The sequence below is a fragment of the Poeciliopsis prolifica genome, unplaced genomic scaffold (assembly GCF_027474105.1).
Source record: "Poeciliopsis prolifica strain line A6 unplaced genomic scaffold, Auburn_PproV2 SCAFFOLD035, whole genome shotgun sequence".
NCBI lineage: Eukaryota > Metazoa > Chordata > Actinopteri > Cyprinodontiformes > Poeciliidae > Poeciliopsis > Poeciliopsis prolifica.
The window spans coordinates 475741-490542 of record NW_026562410.1 but is presented as its reverse complement, the minus strand read 5'-3'; the positions used below and the strand labels follow the sequence as shown (position 1 = coordinate 490542).

Here is a 14802-nt window from a genome sequence, read left to right as displayed (position 1 = left end):
AAAAGCCCTCTTTATTTTGACACCCCTAAATAAATTCCAATTTCCCACATAAGTAGTGAATAAAACCTAAATATACGCATATTGTCAAGAGAAATTGAAAGATTACGTAGATTCATTTGAAATGGAGTGAAATATTTCATGCCTTGTACTTGATTCTTGTACTTTTTATGTTTATATCTCACAGATGATGAAAATCATTGAATTCTGTGGTTGTAATTTGACAAAGTCTTAAGTTCAGGGGGCAGAAACATAAATGTAAACATTACTGTAGGTAACATTAGCCATTGTAAAACCTTGCGCCTTAATCCAATCCAGGCATCTGCCTTTCCCTGCAGGACGACGCCGGCCACAAAGGCCTGATCGTAGCTCATGTCGATGCTGGCCAAGTTGCCACCCTGCTCCTCGCAGGCCGCCTGAGCCGCATCCCAAGTCGCCGGCTCCTCAATCAGCTTGTAGCAGTTCTGGTACCAGGAGATGTAGTCGGCAGGGCAAGGGCTCTTCGTGGGAGGAGGAGGTTGGATGCTGCTTGCTGATCAAGACAAAAATATTTGGCTGCCAGCTTCAAATTGTTGGGAATCTTTTCTAAGATTAAAATAAGTGCCATTATCTGACTTACATTTCTTTCTGTAGCAGACAAAGCTATGATTCTTGTGGCAGGCGTCATCGTTCCACTTGCCGGTAGCGAGAGCGCCGTGAGTCATGGCCACACAGTGTTCCTGTCATGTAGAACAATTAAGATCATGAACATGTTTCACGGCAACCTCAAAAAATCCTCAAGAGTTTGAAGAAAAAGAGCTCACCGTTCCTCCTGCGTTGTTGGGTTCGTGTTCATTCCAGTTGGTGTAGAGCACTGGACTGACCCCGTCGCTCCAGGCGTACTGATTCTCCACTAAGAGATCCGACAGACCGATCCAAGTGGGGAGCTCTAGATCTTTGAGATAGCTGGCCACAAAGTCTTGAGGAGAAAAAACAAAGAATGAGCTGACAGGCTAATTTAATTTGTTTTTTTGCTGGTTCTCTGTGGAGCTTACCATTCTCATACTGGTTATCAATAATTGCCAGCTCCCCTCCTTGATCCTTGCACCAGCTTCGAGCATGAGACCAGTTTGCTTTGATGTCATCTTTCTTCCCTTTAAACATGAAGCATTTGTCCTTAAAACGCATCCATTCTGCAGGACAAAAGGACGGAAATGAGTGAAGAAAGATCTGCTTTCTAACCTCTTCAACCATTCATCTCTACTAATCTTTGATCACAACCAAAAATAGAGGTTTCTGAAGAGAACCAATGAATCCAGATCCTAAGGAAAGATCCACAAACATTTTGAGATCTAATGAAGGATGCTCGAGAGACAGAGAAAATCTTCCTGATGTTGCATTTGTCATCGACAGGCATTACCTGCAGGACAGTTGCCCTCCCAGGGTTGTGTGGGGGGAGGAGGCGTGTGGACGTCTCCAGGAAACTTCTTGCAGACGTAACCCGCTCCTGCTCGGCCGCAGTTGGCGTCGTTCCAGCCACCTTCCCAATCCAGAGATCATTGTTCAGTGAGTGAGAATGGGGATGGGCTTGCTTATTTTCACAGTTAATAGTAGTTAATGGTACCTTGATGTCTGTTCATCTGGACACACTGTTCCTCCCCGTTAGCGTTGTTTGGCTCCCCCGGTGCCCAGTGGGTGTATGTTAGAGGGGAGAGGTCTATCCACCTGAGAAGAGAAAACAACCAATCTCCTTAATTCTTGTACATGAAACTCGTTTCCTCTGTGGGACAATAAAGGCTATTTCTATTCTATTCCATGTTGTCGTCTACCGACATGTACTGTCCACTTGCGATGCCAAACATCCTCAGTCCGATCCAGGCTGCAGCCACCTTCCCTGTGCCCACCTGGCAGAGTGAAACTTCAAATCAACATATTTGTTCCTATTTCTCACGTCCACAGAAGCCAAAGAAACAAGGCGTACCATGCTGTTGACATATGCCTGTTCATCTTTGTTGAGAATGGAGACAAGCATGGCCTTCTCTGCGTAGCAACGCATGATGGCTGTGTGGAAGTCAACTATATCGGTGTCATTGTAGTAGTAACAGATGTTGTTGTTCTTCCTCCAGCCAGGGTTGGAGCCACAATCAGGAGCTGGTAGTGGGAAGGATGCATGAAAACAAATATGTCTTGAGAGATTATTCATTTAGATGATTTTCCCCTGGAGGTTGGAACAACTGGTGCACGTTGGGGATAGTTTACCTGGGACAGGAGATGGAGGCACTGGGGGAATGATTGGGGTTTTTCCTTTGGAAATCATGCATATCCAGTCTTGATGCGCGTCACAGTTCAGGTCGTTCCACCAGGAGAACGTCCCGTTGTTGCTGCTCACCATCTCCACGCACTCCTCACGATCCTCGTGGTTGTTTGGCTCCCCGTGGCCCCAGTTTGTGTGTGACAAGGGCGTTCCATCGCTCCAGGAATACCCTGAGACAAATGAAGAGTCGTTAGGTTCTCGTCTCAGATTCCATTTAAAATTCATAGAAAAACACAGTCAACTTCTCACCTCCTTCTGTAGGGTTGTGCCTGAGCCCGATCCACTTAGCGCTGCCTTTACTGTACACAGATAAGAACTCCTCCTCCTCATGATTGTGGATACTGACCAGATTAGCTCCTCTGGATATGCAGTCCTCCTGTGCTGCTTCCCAGCTCTTTTTCTGGGACCAGTCCACGTTGTGGAAAAGCTGCATTACACAGAAACAAGAAAATCAGTTTCTTTCATGGCTTAAAATTTTTATGCTTTCTAGAACAAATTAGGATAGTTCTAAGGGCCATACAAAGCATGTTCTTTACATTTTTTTGCACAACATCATTCCTATATAATGAGATTTCAGTCTGAGTAGTTTTGCCTAGTTTGAACTCCTTTGTCACTTTGAATGCAAATAAGCTGCTGATGGCCAACTTTATGAAAATGGCTGCGGAATTATACAACCGTACATCTTTGGAAAGCAGAAGTGGAGCCTCCTCTACATTCAACAAGAATACAGAAAGTGGTTCCCAGATGGTGAGTGAACAACAAAACACTTGTATTTTCAGCAGCCATTGTACAGCGGCAAACCAGCTGATTAAACATGCTGGAGCTCTGCTTGGGTTGCAACTGGGAGGCTTTGGACTCGGCTCATTCTTGAATCGGCTCAAGAACATTAACTTATTGCCAAAAGCTGCCGCCTGGGCTGATATAAGAAGCAATTGAGATCCAACTGGAAATACAAAAGCATGTGAAAGGTAAATTTTGGATAACAGATCCTCTTTAAATCTCTATTTTACTGTCATCATCACCCTGTAGCAGTTCCTGAAGTGGGGCAAAGCCGTCCAGCCGTCAGCGCAGCCCTGAGACGGAGGAGGAGTTGGAGCCTTCGTAGGTGGAGTGATGTCAGGTCTGGCCTTTTCACAGATGAAGGAGTATTTCTCTGAGCACTGTTTGTCGTCCCAGAAACCGCCAATCTGTCCCGTTGTCATAGCCACGCAGGTACCATCTTCATTGTCTGATAAAAAAAGACAGTACATGTTTTCTCATCCTTGTTCCCTTTCAGGAAAGGTTACACTTGGTTTTAGTACCTGGCTGGTCTTTGTCCCAGTGAGTGAAGGTCAAAGGTAAACCGTTGTCCCAAACGTAGTCGACCCCGCCACTCATGTCTCCCTGGGCGCGCAGCCCCATCCACCAGAAACTGGTTCTTCCTGACAAGGCTACTGTAAAATGGGACTGTTCGTAGCTGCAGTGAAACATAAAAGACATCATGTTTGGATTCATCTCTTCTAGAGTTTTATGTGATACGCCAACACAAGGCAAAGCACTATTTTGAAGAGAAATTAAAATAATATGTGGTTTTATTTTGGGGTTTTTTCATCTGTGATATGCACATGTAATCAGCTCCTTTGAGTTTGATATAATTCATCCAACTTGCCTAGTAAAAGTTTGCCTCTGTGTTATTTACCCCTGGCTATCCTGTGGAGAACACTAGTGAATTGTATGCCAAATGTCCTGATCTTTACTGAATTTTCTATTTCACAATCAATAATTTTCACAAATTTTTACCCTCTGCAGAAACCATTGCCATAGCACAGAAGACTTACAGTCATAGACACAATGAAAGGTGATTGAATTGAGTGAAAGGTGGCTACATACAAATGCAACCAATACTCTAAATTGCACTGGTCTATCACATTTTGTACCCACCCAAATAATGATACTGAGATTAAAATATGAAAATGATTCAAGGTTATGAATACGTTTGCATGGCGTTACTCAATCATTCAGATCTCTGCTGTTTGGAAAAACACAGATTCGTCCTCACATGTCTCCGATGTGCAACAAGACGGCGTCCTGCTCCTTACAGAAAGCTTTAGCATCGGACCAACTCCTGGCCGTCTCTTCCATCCAGTAGCAGGAGTAGCCGTACGCGTCCCAACCCTGACATGCAGGAAGGGATAAATTCACTGCTGCTTTAAAGTAATAAATACAACTGAGACGACAGGAAAAGTCGGTCCTACCTGCGGACATCCATACATGGTGGGTTTGACTGATGGGAGAGGGTAATGGGCTTTGGGCATTTTGCATATGTAGGTGTTAAGCTCTGTGCAAGACGCGTCATTCCATCTGCCGGTCTGCAAGAAAATAAATCTCAATTATCTGCAAAGAATATAAATATTTTCTATTGGCTGCATGGATACAAAGAAGAGTTCTCACCTGGTGTAACATTTCAACACAATCCTCACTGAAGCCGTCATGGTTGTTGGGTTCTCCTGGAGCCCAATGGGTGAAAGTTACGATGTGTTCATTGGACCACATGAACATACCAGGCACGGCCAGGTCGTTCAGACCAGTCCACACGTCACTGGTGGCTGCAGATCGAAACAATCACACGTAGAAAGATTGGCCTCTGATCTCCAGCTCTACGTTTTTATTTCTTTTCTTTCAATCTCCATCCATACCCATGTAGAGGTAGCTCTCCACCCAGCTCTGCTCCTTCATGGAATGGATGGAAACAAGCTCGGCGCCCAGATTCCTGCACGATCTCCGAGCGGCATGCCAAGTCTTTTTGTCTCCAAAAGGTTTGTAGCAGAAGTCTCCAAACTCATACCAGTCAGGCCCGGAGCATCTCAGCTCTGACGGCAGGATGACGAAAAAGGGATTCAGCAGGAAGAATGAAGAAAACTGGAAATAATCGAACTGATTATGAATAAATCTTTACTCACCCCCGTCTGAAAAAATATACGACACATCATAGTCTCCATTAAACCTGCAGCCAAACATTATTTAGTCAGGCTACATAAAAAAACAGAGTTAAAGAATGAGACAGTGAGTCCTGGACTCACTGTCTGGAGATGATGCCGTTCCTGGTGGACCCGGGATAAAAGCTTTGACCAGGAGCTTTTAACAAAGTGCAGTCTCCTCCGTTCTCATTGAGAACAACTCCAGCATGGATGGCTGCTGCACAGATGTTTGAGTCCTGTTGCAAAATTAGGTGAAAACAAGCAAATAAGAGAAAAAAAAATCTAGATGCATCTTAAAGTGATGCAGGTAATGGGACATAATTACATACCCCACGATATACTGATGTGCCGTACACTAGGTAATCTGTATTAGCACACCCAGCTGGACAATGAACCCTGAAAATACAGCGAGATTATAGCATAAATTGGAATCATCCAAATGCTGCAGCATGAATGAAATATCTTGGAATTGACTCACGTCATTTGATCATTGGCAAAACTGAAGTTGGGCTTGTTGGCACATGTAATTGCATCTGTGAAACCAGAGTTAGTTTAGATAAAAATGTTAGAAATTAGAAACCAAAACAATATTTCTTTGGAAATCAAAGTCTTATGACTTCCTCACAGTCAGGTGTGCATCCCAGTACGTCAAAGCGGAGCCCTGCCTGGCCGCTGAACTCCAGTGGACGGAGGCGGACGTACCGAGCGGACACAGGGGTTCCCAGCAGCTGGGTCTCAGGGATGTTTCTGTCTGTTGAGCCTGGGAAAAACTGCAAATAGAGAAGTACAACAAAGAATGATTATAATGAATATTTAAGCAAAAGCACATTTTAAATATCCCAAACTAGAAAACCTTTATTTTCTCAAATAGTGATTAAGGTTTATATACATTTTCAGACTATAATTCCATTCTACTGAAAAATCTGATTTTCAAATCTCAGTCCATGAAATTGCATTTTTAAGCACAAACATAAAAGTTGATACATTTATTACAAACAGTGATCCTGCTTCAAATATGGAGAATGAGGCATGGACGGCTGATCAACGTAATGTTCAGATGAAGAAAAAGATCAATTCTGGAAATACAAATATTTTCTCACAGCAGATGGTGTACAAACCCTGTCATACTCACATCTCCATCAGCAGTGTAGTCAGTCCAGCTTGCCCCGTCCATACTGTGCTGCAGCTTATATTTAGTGACCCAGTGGTCATTCTGAGGACAACCCTGGATTACAATCCCAGTTACTTTCCTGGTCTGACCCAGGTTCACTTGGATCCAGCTTGAAGTTGCTGAAAGAGGAGACACAAGAGATCAGGTTTCACCTGGAAATCAACCCATCAATGGCTCTTCCCTAGAAGTTTAAATTCAACCCTTAGTCATAATGTTGAAGAAATTATATTAAAAAAATAATAATGTCAGACCACTTCCTGAGGGCATCCAGCAGGAGTTTCCATTCAAACGGGCTTTGTCTGCAGTAAAAGAACCAATAGAAGAAGAAGCAGAGAGCTGGAAGTCTGTGACGTTCCCATCCTCAACACCCAGGCCGTGCAGACACACTGTGAGAAAAGCATGGCTGATTATAGTTGGTGTTTATGATAATGCATGTGTAATGAAATCGTATCAAAAGTATTGTGAAGAAAATAAGATCATTTCTGTTCTGCAGTTTTTGCACCCCTTAATGTATTTTTGGTGCATTTCATTCTTCCAAAACCACTGACAAATAGTAATAATATTTATCATTGAAGCAACATGTGTGCACTATCATTTGATTTGGAAGGGTTATATACTTTGCGGTTCAAATCTAATGTGAATAGCTATTCACATTAGGTAGATTTAAGTCATATGCCATGTGGTTTATGTTACATTTTTATTTGACATGCATCTAAATCAACTAAAATTCACTTCATGTTTATTTTTCTGCCAAGTCATTAAGCAGAGGAATATTGTGTGGATGTTTATTGGATATGTGGCTTTACTGCAGGGTTATATTGTACATTGATGCAACATTTCCATTGGCTTTATTTCTGGTTTCATCAACAATTCTCACTATTTCAACCTGTTCTTTGTATTTTTATTAGGATGGTGTCTGTAGAGATAAGCCTAAGTTCAAGTGGACAACACTTGGTCAGGGTTGGACAGATATTAATATTTTGTTTCTACATGTCAATATAGAGAAATCATTCACATAAAAATGAGAAAAAAAAGATATTACCTTTTTGTTCACAGCTATATACTATCTCCAGATATTTTGAGATGGTGGGGCAGGGGTCTTCCTCAGTGTGGGCGTACACGAAGCAAAAAGGACGGTTATCACATGCCTTCCTGTACTGAGGAAGAACTCCTTCGACTGTACAGCTCCCTGGAAAACAAAAACAAAATCATATTTTTTTATTATATGATACTGATGACACGGTGTGTGGTTGTAGTAGCAGTGATCTGTATTTCCATCCATTGTAGCTCATTTGTAGCAGAACCTTCTGATCCCTCGAAGTGTGGGCAGATGTCATTGCTCTTGCGGCCGTAGAAAGCAGACTGGATGTTTATCACGCTTTCCTGAGGGCAGTGAAGGACAGCGGCGGATTCCTGGCACACAACTGCTGTCATGAAACCTGTGACAAAAACGACAAGAATTAATACTCGGGACATTTAATTGGGTTTGTTGATGAATCGTGCTGGATAAGAAAAGTACGGAGATGTCCTTTTTACCATCGTGTGGTGGAGGAGGCTCTGGTGTTTTCCCTGAAAGGAAGAAGCTCATTTTAGCTCTCTTCTGGCCTGGTTGTAATTCACCATCAGCAACATTTCAAGCAGCATTCCTCACCTCTCCGCTTGCAGATATATCCTCTCTTGTTCTGGCAGTTGTCGTCATTCCAGTAGCCGTCGTTGATGAGTATCGACAAGCAGTCCTCCCCAAAGTAATCATCTGGGTTACCTGTGGGGAACACAGATCTTGCGTTCTGATGTTGTTTTTCAGAAGTAACTCACAAGTTTTTAGTCTCATATGAACCTGCATTCCAGCGAATGTATCTGAACGGAGAGCCGTCCGTCCACTCCCAGCCGCCCTCTGTGATGGAGTCATGACCCCCCATCCACAGGGAGATCCCGGTGGGAGCCTGCTGGATCAGGCCTGAGATTGAACACGAACATTTCAGTAGGCTGCTTTTCACAGCAACCGACTCGTTTTTGTATCACTCTGGACCCAATATGTGCTTTATTTGATCAACGACTCACAGTGATGCTGTGTGAACGTCATGTAACGCACCTCTTTGGATGGCTTCATAAAGGACAGCATGAAGTTTTAAATTATTAAAAATTATTTTAGCAACTTGTTTATGGAGCAACAAGAAATAATCACAGCAAAGCAATTAAGAATCCACACACTGAAATACTATAAATAATATAAATAAGTAAGGATTATGTTCACCAGTCCTAAAAGTGTGATTATGTTCACCAGTCCTAAAAAACCCTAATAAAACCAACCTGAACCCGACTTCAAGTGGGATTTGCCTTATTAGTTGTTTTTTTTGTCAATGCAAATAGACAATCACTGACAATAACCTGGATTAAAAAATGACTTAAAGCTCTAGATACCCTGTATGAAAGCCTGTTCAAAAGGTTCAGTGATACTGAGAAGGTCCCCTCCCTGGTTGACACAGTCAGCTCGAGCCTCCGCCCAAGTCCTCATCGACAGGTAGTTAAACAGGTAGCAGAAGTCGTTGAAAGGGTCAGAGGTCCACGAACCGCATTTCTCATTCCACCCTGCAGCAAACGCAACAAGTCAGACATTTGCGTGCAGGGAAACACGCATTATTATGCGTTTTAGAGCTAAGAAGACCATAACGTCAAGTCAACCTGGTCCAGATGTTGGAGGCTGAGGAGGAGGCCCTTGACCCTTTGCTGCAATGACAGAAAGAAACAATTTACCACAAAGGGAGAAGAAGGACTAGAAGATGTACAAATGTATTTAAGCTTCTCACCTTTTTTGCAAACAAATTCTTTCGTGGCAGAGCACTTGTCGTCATTAAGCTTCCCAGGGTCAGGGTGAGTCATTCCCGTCAGGTGAACGCAGTCCTCGTTCTCCCAGTTGTCTGGCTGGTCGGGAGCCCAGGGCAGGAGATTCTGAGATCATCGGCACAGAGCGGCACAAACTGAGATGCTGCTCTGATTGTCACAGCAGGAAATGGGAGTATGGTGGGTGACATACTGGTTGTACTACTTACTGCAGCTGATCCATCAGTGTACACAAACTGGTTTTCAATACTGATGTCATTCAAACCCACCCAGGCTTCACCTGGCATGTGAGCTGCAGAGAAAGAAAAAAAAAAAAAAACACATCCAGTGTAGCTCAAACTAATTCAAAGGTGTAAGAGTATGTATGCCAGACGCTATGTTTTCTTAAACCACAGTGATTTCATGTTCAAGCTGCTCACCAGTGAGGAAGCTGAGCTCTTCCTCCGAATGAAAGCTGACCAGATGACCCTGCTCTTTGACGCAGTAAGCCTCGGCGTCTTGCCAGTTTTTCACCTGCTCAGTCTCAAAGTGGTAGCAGAAGTCCTTATAGAGCAAGTATCCACGGTCACAATGGCCATCTGAAGCAAACAACACCACGGTCACTGGCAGCACTATTACTGTCCAGTATATGGGAAAGGAGCGTGAAGACAAACCGACCAGGAGACGCAGTTGGTTGAGGGTTCAGTCCACCGGTCATCTCACAGATGTAACCCAGACTCTTGAAGCAGTTAGTTGTTTCCCATTTGCCCTCATAGTTCCCTGAAATAAAAGGCTTATTCTAGAAGCTAACAAGAGGAATCTTTTATTATAAACGGAGCGACAGAGGGAAGACCCCACCTGTGTAGATCTGACCACAGTCCCAAGTGTCTTTGGTGTTTCTGGGCCAGCCAGTACCATAGTTTGAAAACGTGATTTTACTTTTATCCGTCCATTTAAAGTCTCCGTCCTGGTACATATCTGGATGCAGAAAAAGCAGGGAAATAACTAAAATGGTATATCAGAACTGTACGTTATGGCCTAAAAACTGACTTTTTTTTATCTGCTTAGAAAAAGAGGATTTACTCAAAGTCCTAACCTGATAAGCCAATCCAGATATCAGGAATGTCTACTTGGTGAAAGTCTGGAAGTTTCCCATTGATAAAAAACTGCTCCTCTTGACTTTACCATGCAAAAGACAAACAAAAGGATGTGCCCCACTCCATATATATATATATATATAATATATATATATATATATATATATTATATATATATATATATATTATATATATATATATATATATATATATATATATAATATATATATATATATATATATATATATATATATATATATATATATATATATATGTTGAATATATTCAACAAAGAAAAAAAAAGTACATAATTTGTTTTGGGGTTTTTTAAATAAATGAGTTGTATCCGTAGCTGCTTTACTTATTTTGTGTCTCCAAGCCAGCAGTGACCATTTTCAACTCATCATGCATGCAATAATGATAATGTCCACGGCTGCAATTCTAACCCGCATAGATGACAAACACACTTGTCATTACATTTTTGAAGTGGAAGTGGAAGTTCTTCATCCTCTACCTGTTAATGAACAGCAGGTGAGCCCCCATCGCAGAGCACTTTGTGACAGCTTCATGCCAGGTGGTCAGTTGATTGACGTTACTGACAATCCAGTAGCAGCTGCCATTAAAGCTCTGCCACCCTGGAAGACAGATGGCTGACCGGGGAGGAGAGTGGGTTGAAGAAGAGATGTCAGGAAAATCCAGACAGTATTGAGTTGAACTTCCAAACACATCATCGCTAAGGAAAGACAAAGTGCTCTGCTTACTGCTGATTAGACGCTTGCACATGTATGGACGCTCGTATCGGCACAAATGGGACTTCCACTTTCCAAAAGCTTCTGATGTATCTTTGACCAACGCAGCACACCCGCCGACCTGTGGATCACTGTTAGACAACTGCAGCTTTATCCTAAATTCATCACATTTTTACTAATAGAAGATGTATTTTGTGAAGATGGATTATTCTTCTTACACTGTGGAGGTAACCGCCCAGTTAGAGAAGCTCACCGGCATTGCATCAGACCAGGCAAACTGGCTGTTCTCAGGATCAAGCTGACATAAAATCTTGTTGCATTTCTGGAGAGAGAAAGCTCATCTTCACATTCACGTAGCCCTGCGTTGATCATCTACTTCCAGACCAGTAGGTCAGCCTCTCCATGCCTCAACAAGTTCCTCTCACCAGAGTGGACAGACCAATCCAGAAATCCAGATGTGTCGACGACAGCGTTCCCATCACATAGGTGTTTTCTGCCAGTGAGGTTATGGAAACCAGATCTCCTCCCTCCTCCACACAGTCACGCCTGGCTGCCGACCAGCTCTTCATCGTGTCAGACTTAAACTTGTAGCAGTTGGAGCCGTGCTGCCTCCAGCCGCTGGCTAAGTCACACTGCGGGGCTGGATTTGCTGCAAGGCAGGAATGAAGAAGAAGATGCTTCTGGTGTTGGAAATGTCATTACATTCAACATCTTTCAAAGAAAAGCGTGTTGAGGCAGCGAACATCCTTCTTTCATTGTTGTTTCAGTAAATATGTACACTAATCAACAGGATTAACTGGAACTGCACTGAAATGCCACAAGCCAAAGTATCAACAGGTCATATCAAACAGAGAAAGCGTGTTAGCATTTGCTTGTAGCATTTTTACAAACTTAATCTGAAAACACCGTCAGTATAGGCCAAAACAATGAATTTATTACAGAACCTAGCTATGCCTTTAGAAAGAAATGATATTTAGGTGGCACATTTAAAATTAAAAGCGTGTATAAAAAGCGATGCTTTCACTCCCTTTAATGTAGCATTGAATCTGGATTTGTATCAGCAAATGTTTTATCTTCAATTTCTTTGTTCTGTGTTGGGATTAAAAAATGACATCATTGGAACATTTATGTTTGTCATTGCCTGTATATCTTCTGCAGAAATATTTAATGATGTTAACTAATGAAGAAATTGATTCTTGACTTTAGTCGTGGCTATTTTTAGGTTTTGCATGTAATTGCATTATAGAGCTTCATCAAATACTGGATCTAGATCAAACGTCACACCACAAGAAGTGTAATCAAGTAAAAACTAAAAACCTAAAATAAAATTAAAAGAATGGTAAAAAATAAAAAATAAAAATTAAAGTAAACTATGTCGAAGTGGCACTTAGGTTTTCTTACCATTGATGTATTTGCAGATATATTTCCTCTTGTTGCTGCAGTTGTCATCGTTCCAGTGTCCAAAGTTGTATCCAACCACCTCTCCGCAGTGCTCCATCTCATTAAAGTTATCAGGCTGGCCCGACATCCAGAACCTGAAGAGGCAGGAATAGTGTTTTCCTGAAAGCTTCGCAAATAAATTCTAGACCCTTGATGTTGTGAATTTCCCTCTGGTATCACTAAAGTATATTCATTCATTCATTTGGGCTTCAAAACGTGGAGCAGCAGCATACATACGATAAATATTCTATAAAAGGCTTCCCGTCACTCCACTCCCAGACGTTCTCAACGACCAGGTCGTTCAAACCGATCCAGAAGATCTCTGTGCCGATTTGTGTTCTCACCCACAGCTAGAAAAGGAGACAGAAAAAAAAATGGCTTAAAAATGAACATGAGAGTAACTGTATAGTCATGTGTGTTAAAACCCCTCACCCTTTCATGGATGTCTTGAATACTCATCAGGTTGCTGTCCTGCTCCATGCAGTACGCATTCGCCTCAGTCCACGTCTTGGTGTCAGTTGAAAAGAAGTAACATTTACTCTCATATTCCCTCCAACCTTGCCGACACTGGCTGTGAGCTGAAGAGAGAGAAGTGAAATGTGGGAGACTCAACTCTGATCACTGTCTAGTCTTGTAGTGACTGTTAATCTGGACAAAGACTGTGCGACCACTGTTTTTAAAAACAGCAGAATTTCACAAGCCGATATCACAATTCACATTTTACTTTGAAGGATGTTTTTATTGATTGGACGATCCGACTGTCACAGTTAAAGTGCTTTTTCCTGTTTTCATTTCCATGCTTTTATAAGAGTTAAAAGCTGCAAATAAAATGAAGAATTACATTTCTGGTTGGCTAAAGATTTAAAGCATAGTTTGGAAAAGCGAGATCATGTTATTGTGCTGCAGCAGCATTTGTCACTCTTGATTAATAACATCCCTGTAAGTATCAGTAAGCCAGTAAATATTTGCTTACTGGCCTGTTAAATGCATATAAAGTTTAAATGTTTTAAAGTCACGTTGAAAACATGCTAAGCACATTTCCAAATAGTCTGTCTTGAGTTAAAAAAAAAAAACCTACTTTAGTTTTGGAATAACAGATGATTTATTCATAAATAAAAGCTAAATAAAAAAAATTAACTTTCATTGTGGGATTAAAGAAACATAATTCCTTTGATTGTCAAAATTAAGAGCAAGGGAGAGCATTGCAGTGATGGGACTTTTTATGTAAACTAAGTTTACTAAAGTTTATCTTAGTTCTTATTAAAAACTGTAAAATAAATAAATAAATAAATAAATAAATACATATGTTTTTTTTCACTAAATACTCTGACTGTTCTACATGCTGCATATCACAGTTTTAGAAAGCTTATCAATGCTCATCAATCATAAAAGTCTCATGACAAGTTTGCATTTACAGACTGTCAGCCAAATGTGGATTCTCACACAAATCTTTAGGTGAATGTTTGACAAATTTACAGTCAGTATAGTAGAATCACATGTTTTCATTACTTTAACTGGTTGAAAGGCCATCTAGGAAAGTAGGAAGAGTCAATTCATGTCTCAGGATGTCTCATCCTGAGACAGTGACTTGACAATTATTTGAATTCCTTTCTTAGACCGGAACCCAGTTCCTCCATTATTATTATTATTATTATTATTATTATTATTATTATTATTATTATTATTATTATTATTATCGTCACAATTCTGATTACAGACACTCTCAGTAAGTGCTGGTTGTAAGAATCGAAGCGAATGCACTCATGTAAAATATTTTATCAGAGAAAATTTACAATGCACCACAAAAAAAAGTTTCATAAGAAAACTTTATGTGAAAAAAATTGAAATAAACTAAACTGCTCTTGTAATATAAAAATGTAAAATATATATATTCTTCAAATTACAACTACTTTGTTTTTGGGTTTTTTTTGTTGTTTTTTTTTTTGGTCATTTTTTAACCTGCAGAAACAGACAAACATAAATGATGCAACTGAATCTGTTTCCATTTGTATGATTTTGAGAAAGTTTCTGAATCAGATTCAAACGTCAAACAACTAAATATATTTACACATTTTATAAAAGAAAGCTACATACTCACCACAAGCAAGAAAAGAAGCAAATACGAGCAGCTTCAGAAGAACGCTTCCGTCCATTATTTAATTTGTGTGTTTGGCTTTCAAGGTGATTCCCTGTACATCCTAGTATTGATTTTTTTTAACCTCCCTGAGCTTATCAGTGAATGCTGTGCTGGATCTCTAAGTGTTCAGGCTTCTGAGCA

At 41.1% G+C, this 14802-nt stretch overlaps 1 protein-coding gene across 1 annotated transcript in view; it reads right to left on the bottom strand.

Moving 5' to 3' along the window:
* LOC129374207 (macrophage mannose receptor 1) overlaps nucleotides 1-14802 on the bottom strand; it is an 18341-nt gene extending 3539 nt beyond the window's left edge. The window contains exons 1-44 of the mRNA XM_055052486.1: nucleotides 14623-14802; nucleotides 12957-13102; nucleotides 12762-12874; nucleotides 12486-12619; nucleotides 11510-11733; nucleotides 11303-11406; nucleotides 11097-11215; nucleotides 10850-10985; nucleotides 10335-10417; nucleotides 10097-10216; nucleotides 9917-10018; nucleotides 9679-9837; nucleotides 9469-9551; nucleotides 9226-9367; nucleotides 9101-9145; nucleotides 8840-9007; nucleotides 8256-8375; nucleotides 8070-8180; nucleotides 7955-7987; nucleotides 7723-7857; nucleotides 7461-7607; nucleotides 6670-6804; nucleotides 6380-6537; nucleotides 5873-6017; nucleotides 5726-5780; nucleotides 5577-5643; nucleotides 5350-5483; nucleotides 5230-5273; nucleotides 4966-5139; nucleotides 4721-4875; nucleotides 4525-4638; nucleotides 4329-4444; nucleotides 3592-3746; nucleotides 3313-3518; nucleotides 2540-2717; nucleotides 2236-2460; nucleotides 1958-2127; nucleotides 1810-1880; nucleotides 1601-1701; nucleotides 1397-1516; nucleotides 1032-1169; nucleotides 801-955; nucleotides 617-716; nucleotides 294-529 (exon numbers count right to left, since the gene is read on the bottom strand). Coding sequence (XP_054908461.1) covers nucleotides 294-529; nucleotides 617-716; nucleotides 801-955; nucleotides 1032-1169; nucleotides 1397-1516; nucleotides 1601-1701; nucleotides 1810-1880; nucleotides 1958-2127; nucleotides 2236-2460; nucleotides 2540-2717; nucleotides 3313-3518; nucleotides 3592-3746; nucleotides 4329-4444; nucleotides 4525-4638; nucleotides 4721-4875; nucleotides 4966-5139; nucleotides 5230-5273; nucleotides 5350-5483; nucleotides 5577-5643; nucleotides 5726-5780; nucleotides 5873-6017; nucleotides 6380-6537; nucleotides 6670-6804; nucleotides 7461-7607; nucleotides 7723-7857; nucleotides 7955-7987; nucleotides 8070-8180; nucleotides 8256-8375; nucleotides 8840-9007; nucleotides 9101-9145; nucleotides 9226-9367; nucleotides 9469-9551; nucleotides 9679-9837; nucleotides 9917-10018; nucleotides 10097-10216; nucleotides 10335-10417; nucleotides 10850-10985; nucleotides 11097-11215; nucleotides 11303-11406; nucleotides 11510-11733; nucleotides 12486-12619; nucleotides 12762-12874; nucleotides 12957-13102; nucleotides 14623-14677 — 5631 coding nt within the window. The 5' untranslated portion in view covers nucleotides 14678-14802. The remainder of the gene's footprint in view (nucleotides 1-293; nucleotides 530-616; nucleotides 717-800; nucleotides 956-1031; nucleotides 1170-1396; nucleotides 1517-1600; nucleotides 1702-1809; nucleotides 1881-1957; nucleotides 2128-2235; nucleotides 2461-2539; nucleotides 2718-3312; nucleotides 3519-3591; nucleotides 3747-4328; nucleotides 4445-4524; nucleotides 4639-4720; nucleotides 4876-4965; nucleotides 5140-5229; nucleotides 5274-5349; nucleotides 5484-5576; nucleotides 5644-5725; nucleotides 5781-5872; nucleotides 6018-6379; nucleotides 6538-6669; nucleotides 6805-7460; nucleotides 7608-7722; nucleotides 7858-7954; nucleotides 7988-8069; nucleotides 8181-8255; nucleotides 8376-8839; nucleotides 9008-9100; nucleotides 9146-9225; nucleotides 9368-9468; nucleotides 9552-9678; nucleotides 9838-9916; nucleotides 10019-10096; nucleotides 10217-10334; nucleotides 10418-10849; nucleotides 10986-11096; nucleotides 11216-11302; nucleotides 11407-11509; nucleotides 11734-12485; nucleotides 12620-12761; nucleotides 12875-12956; nucleotides 13103-14622) is intronic.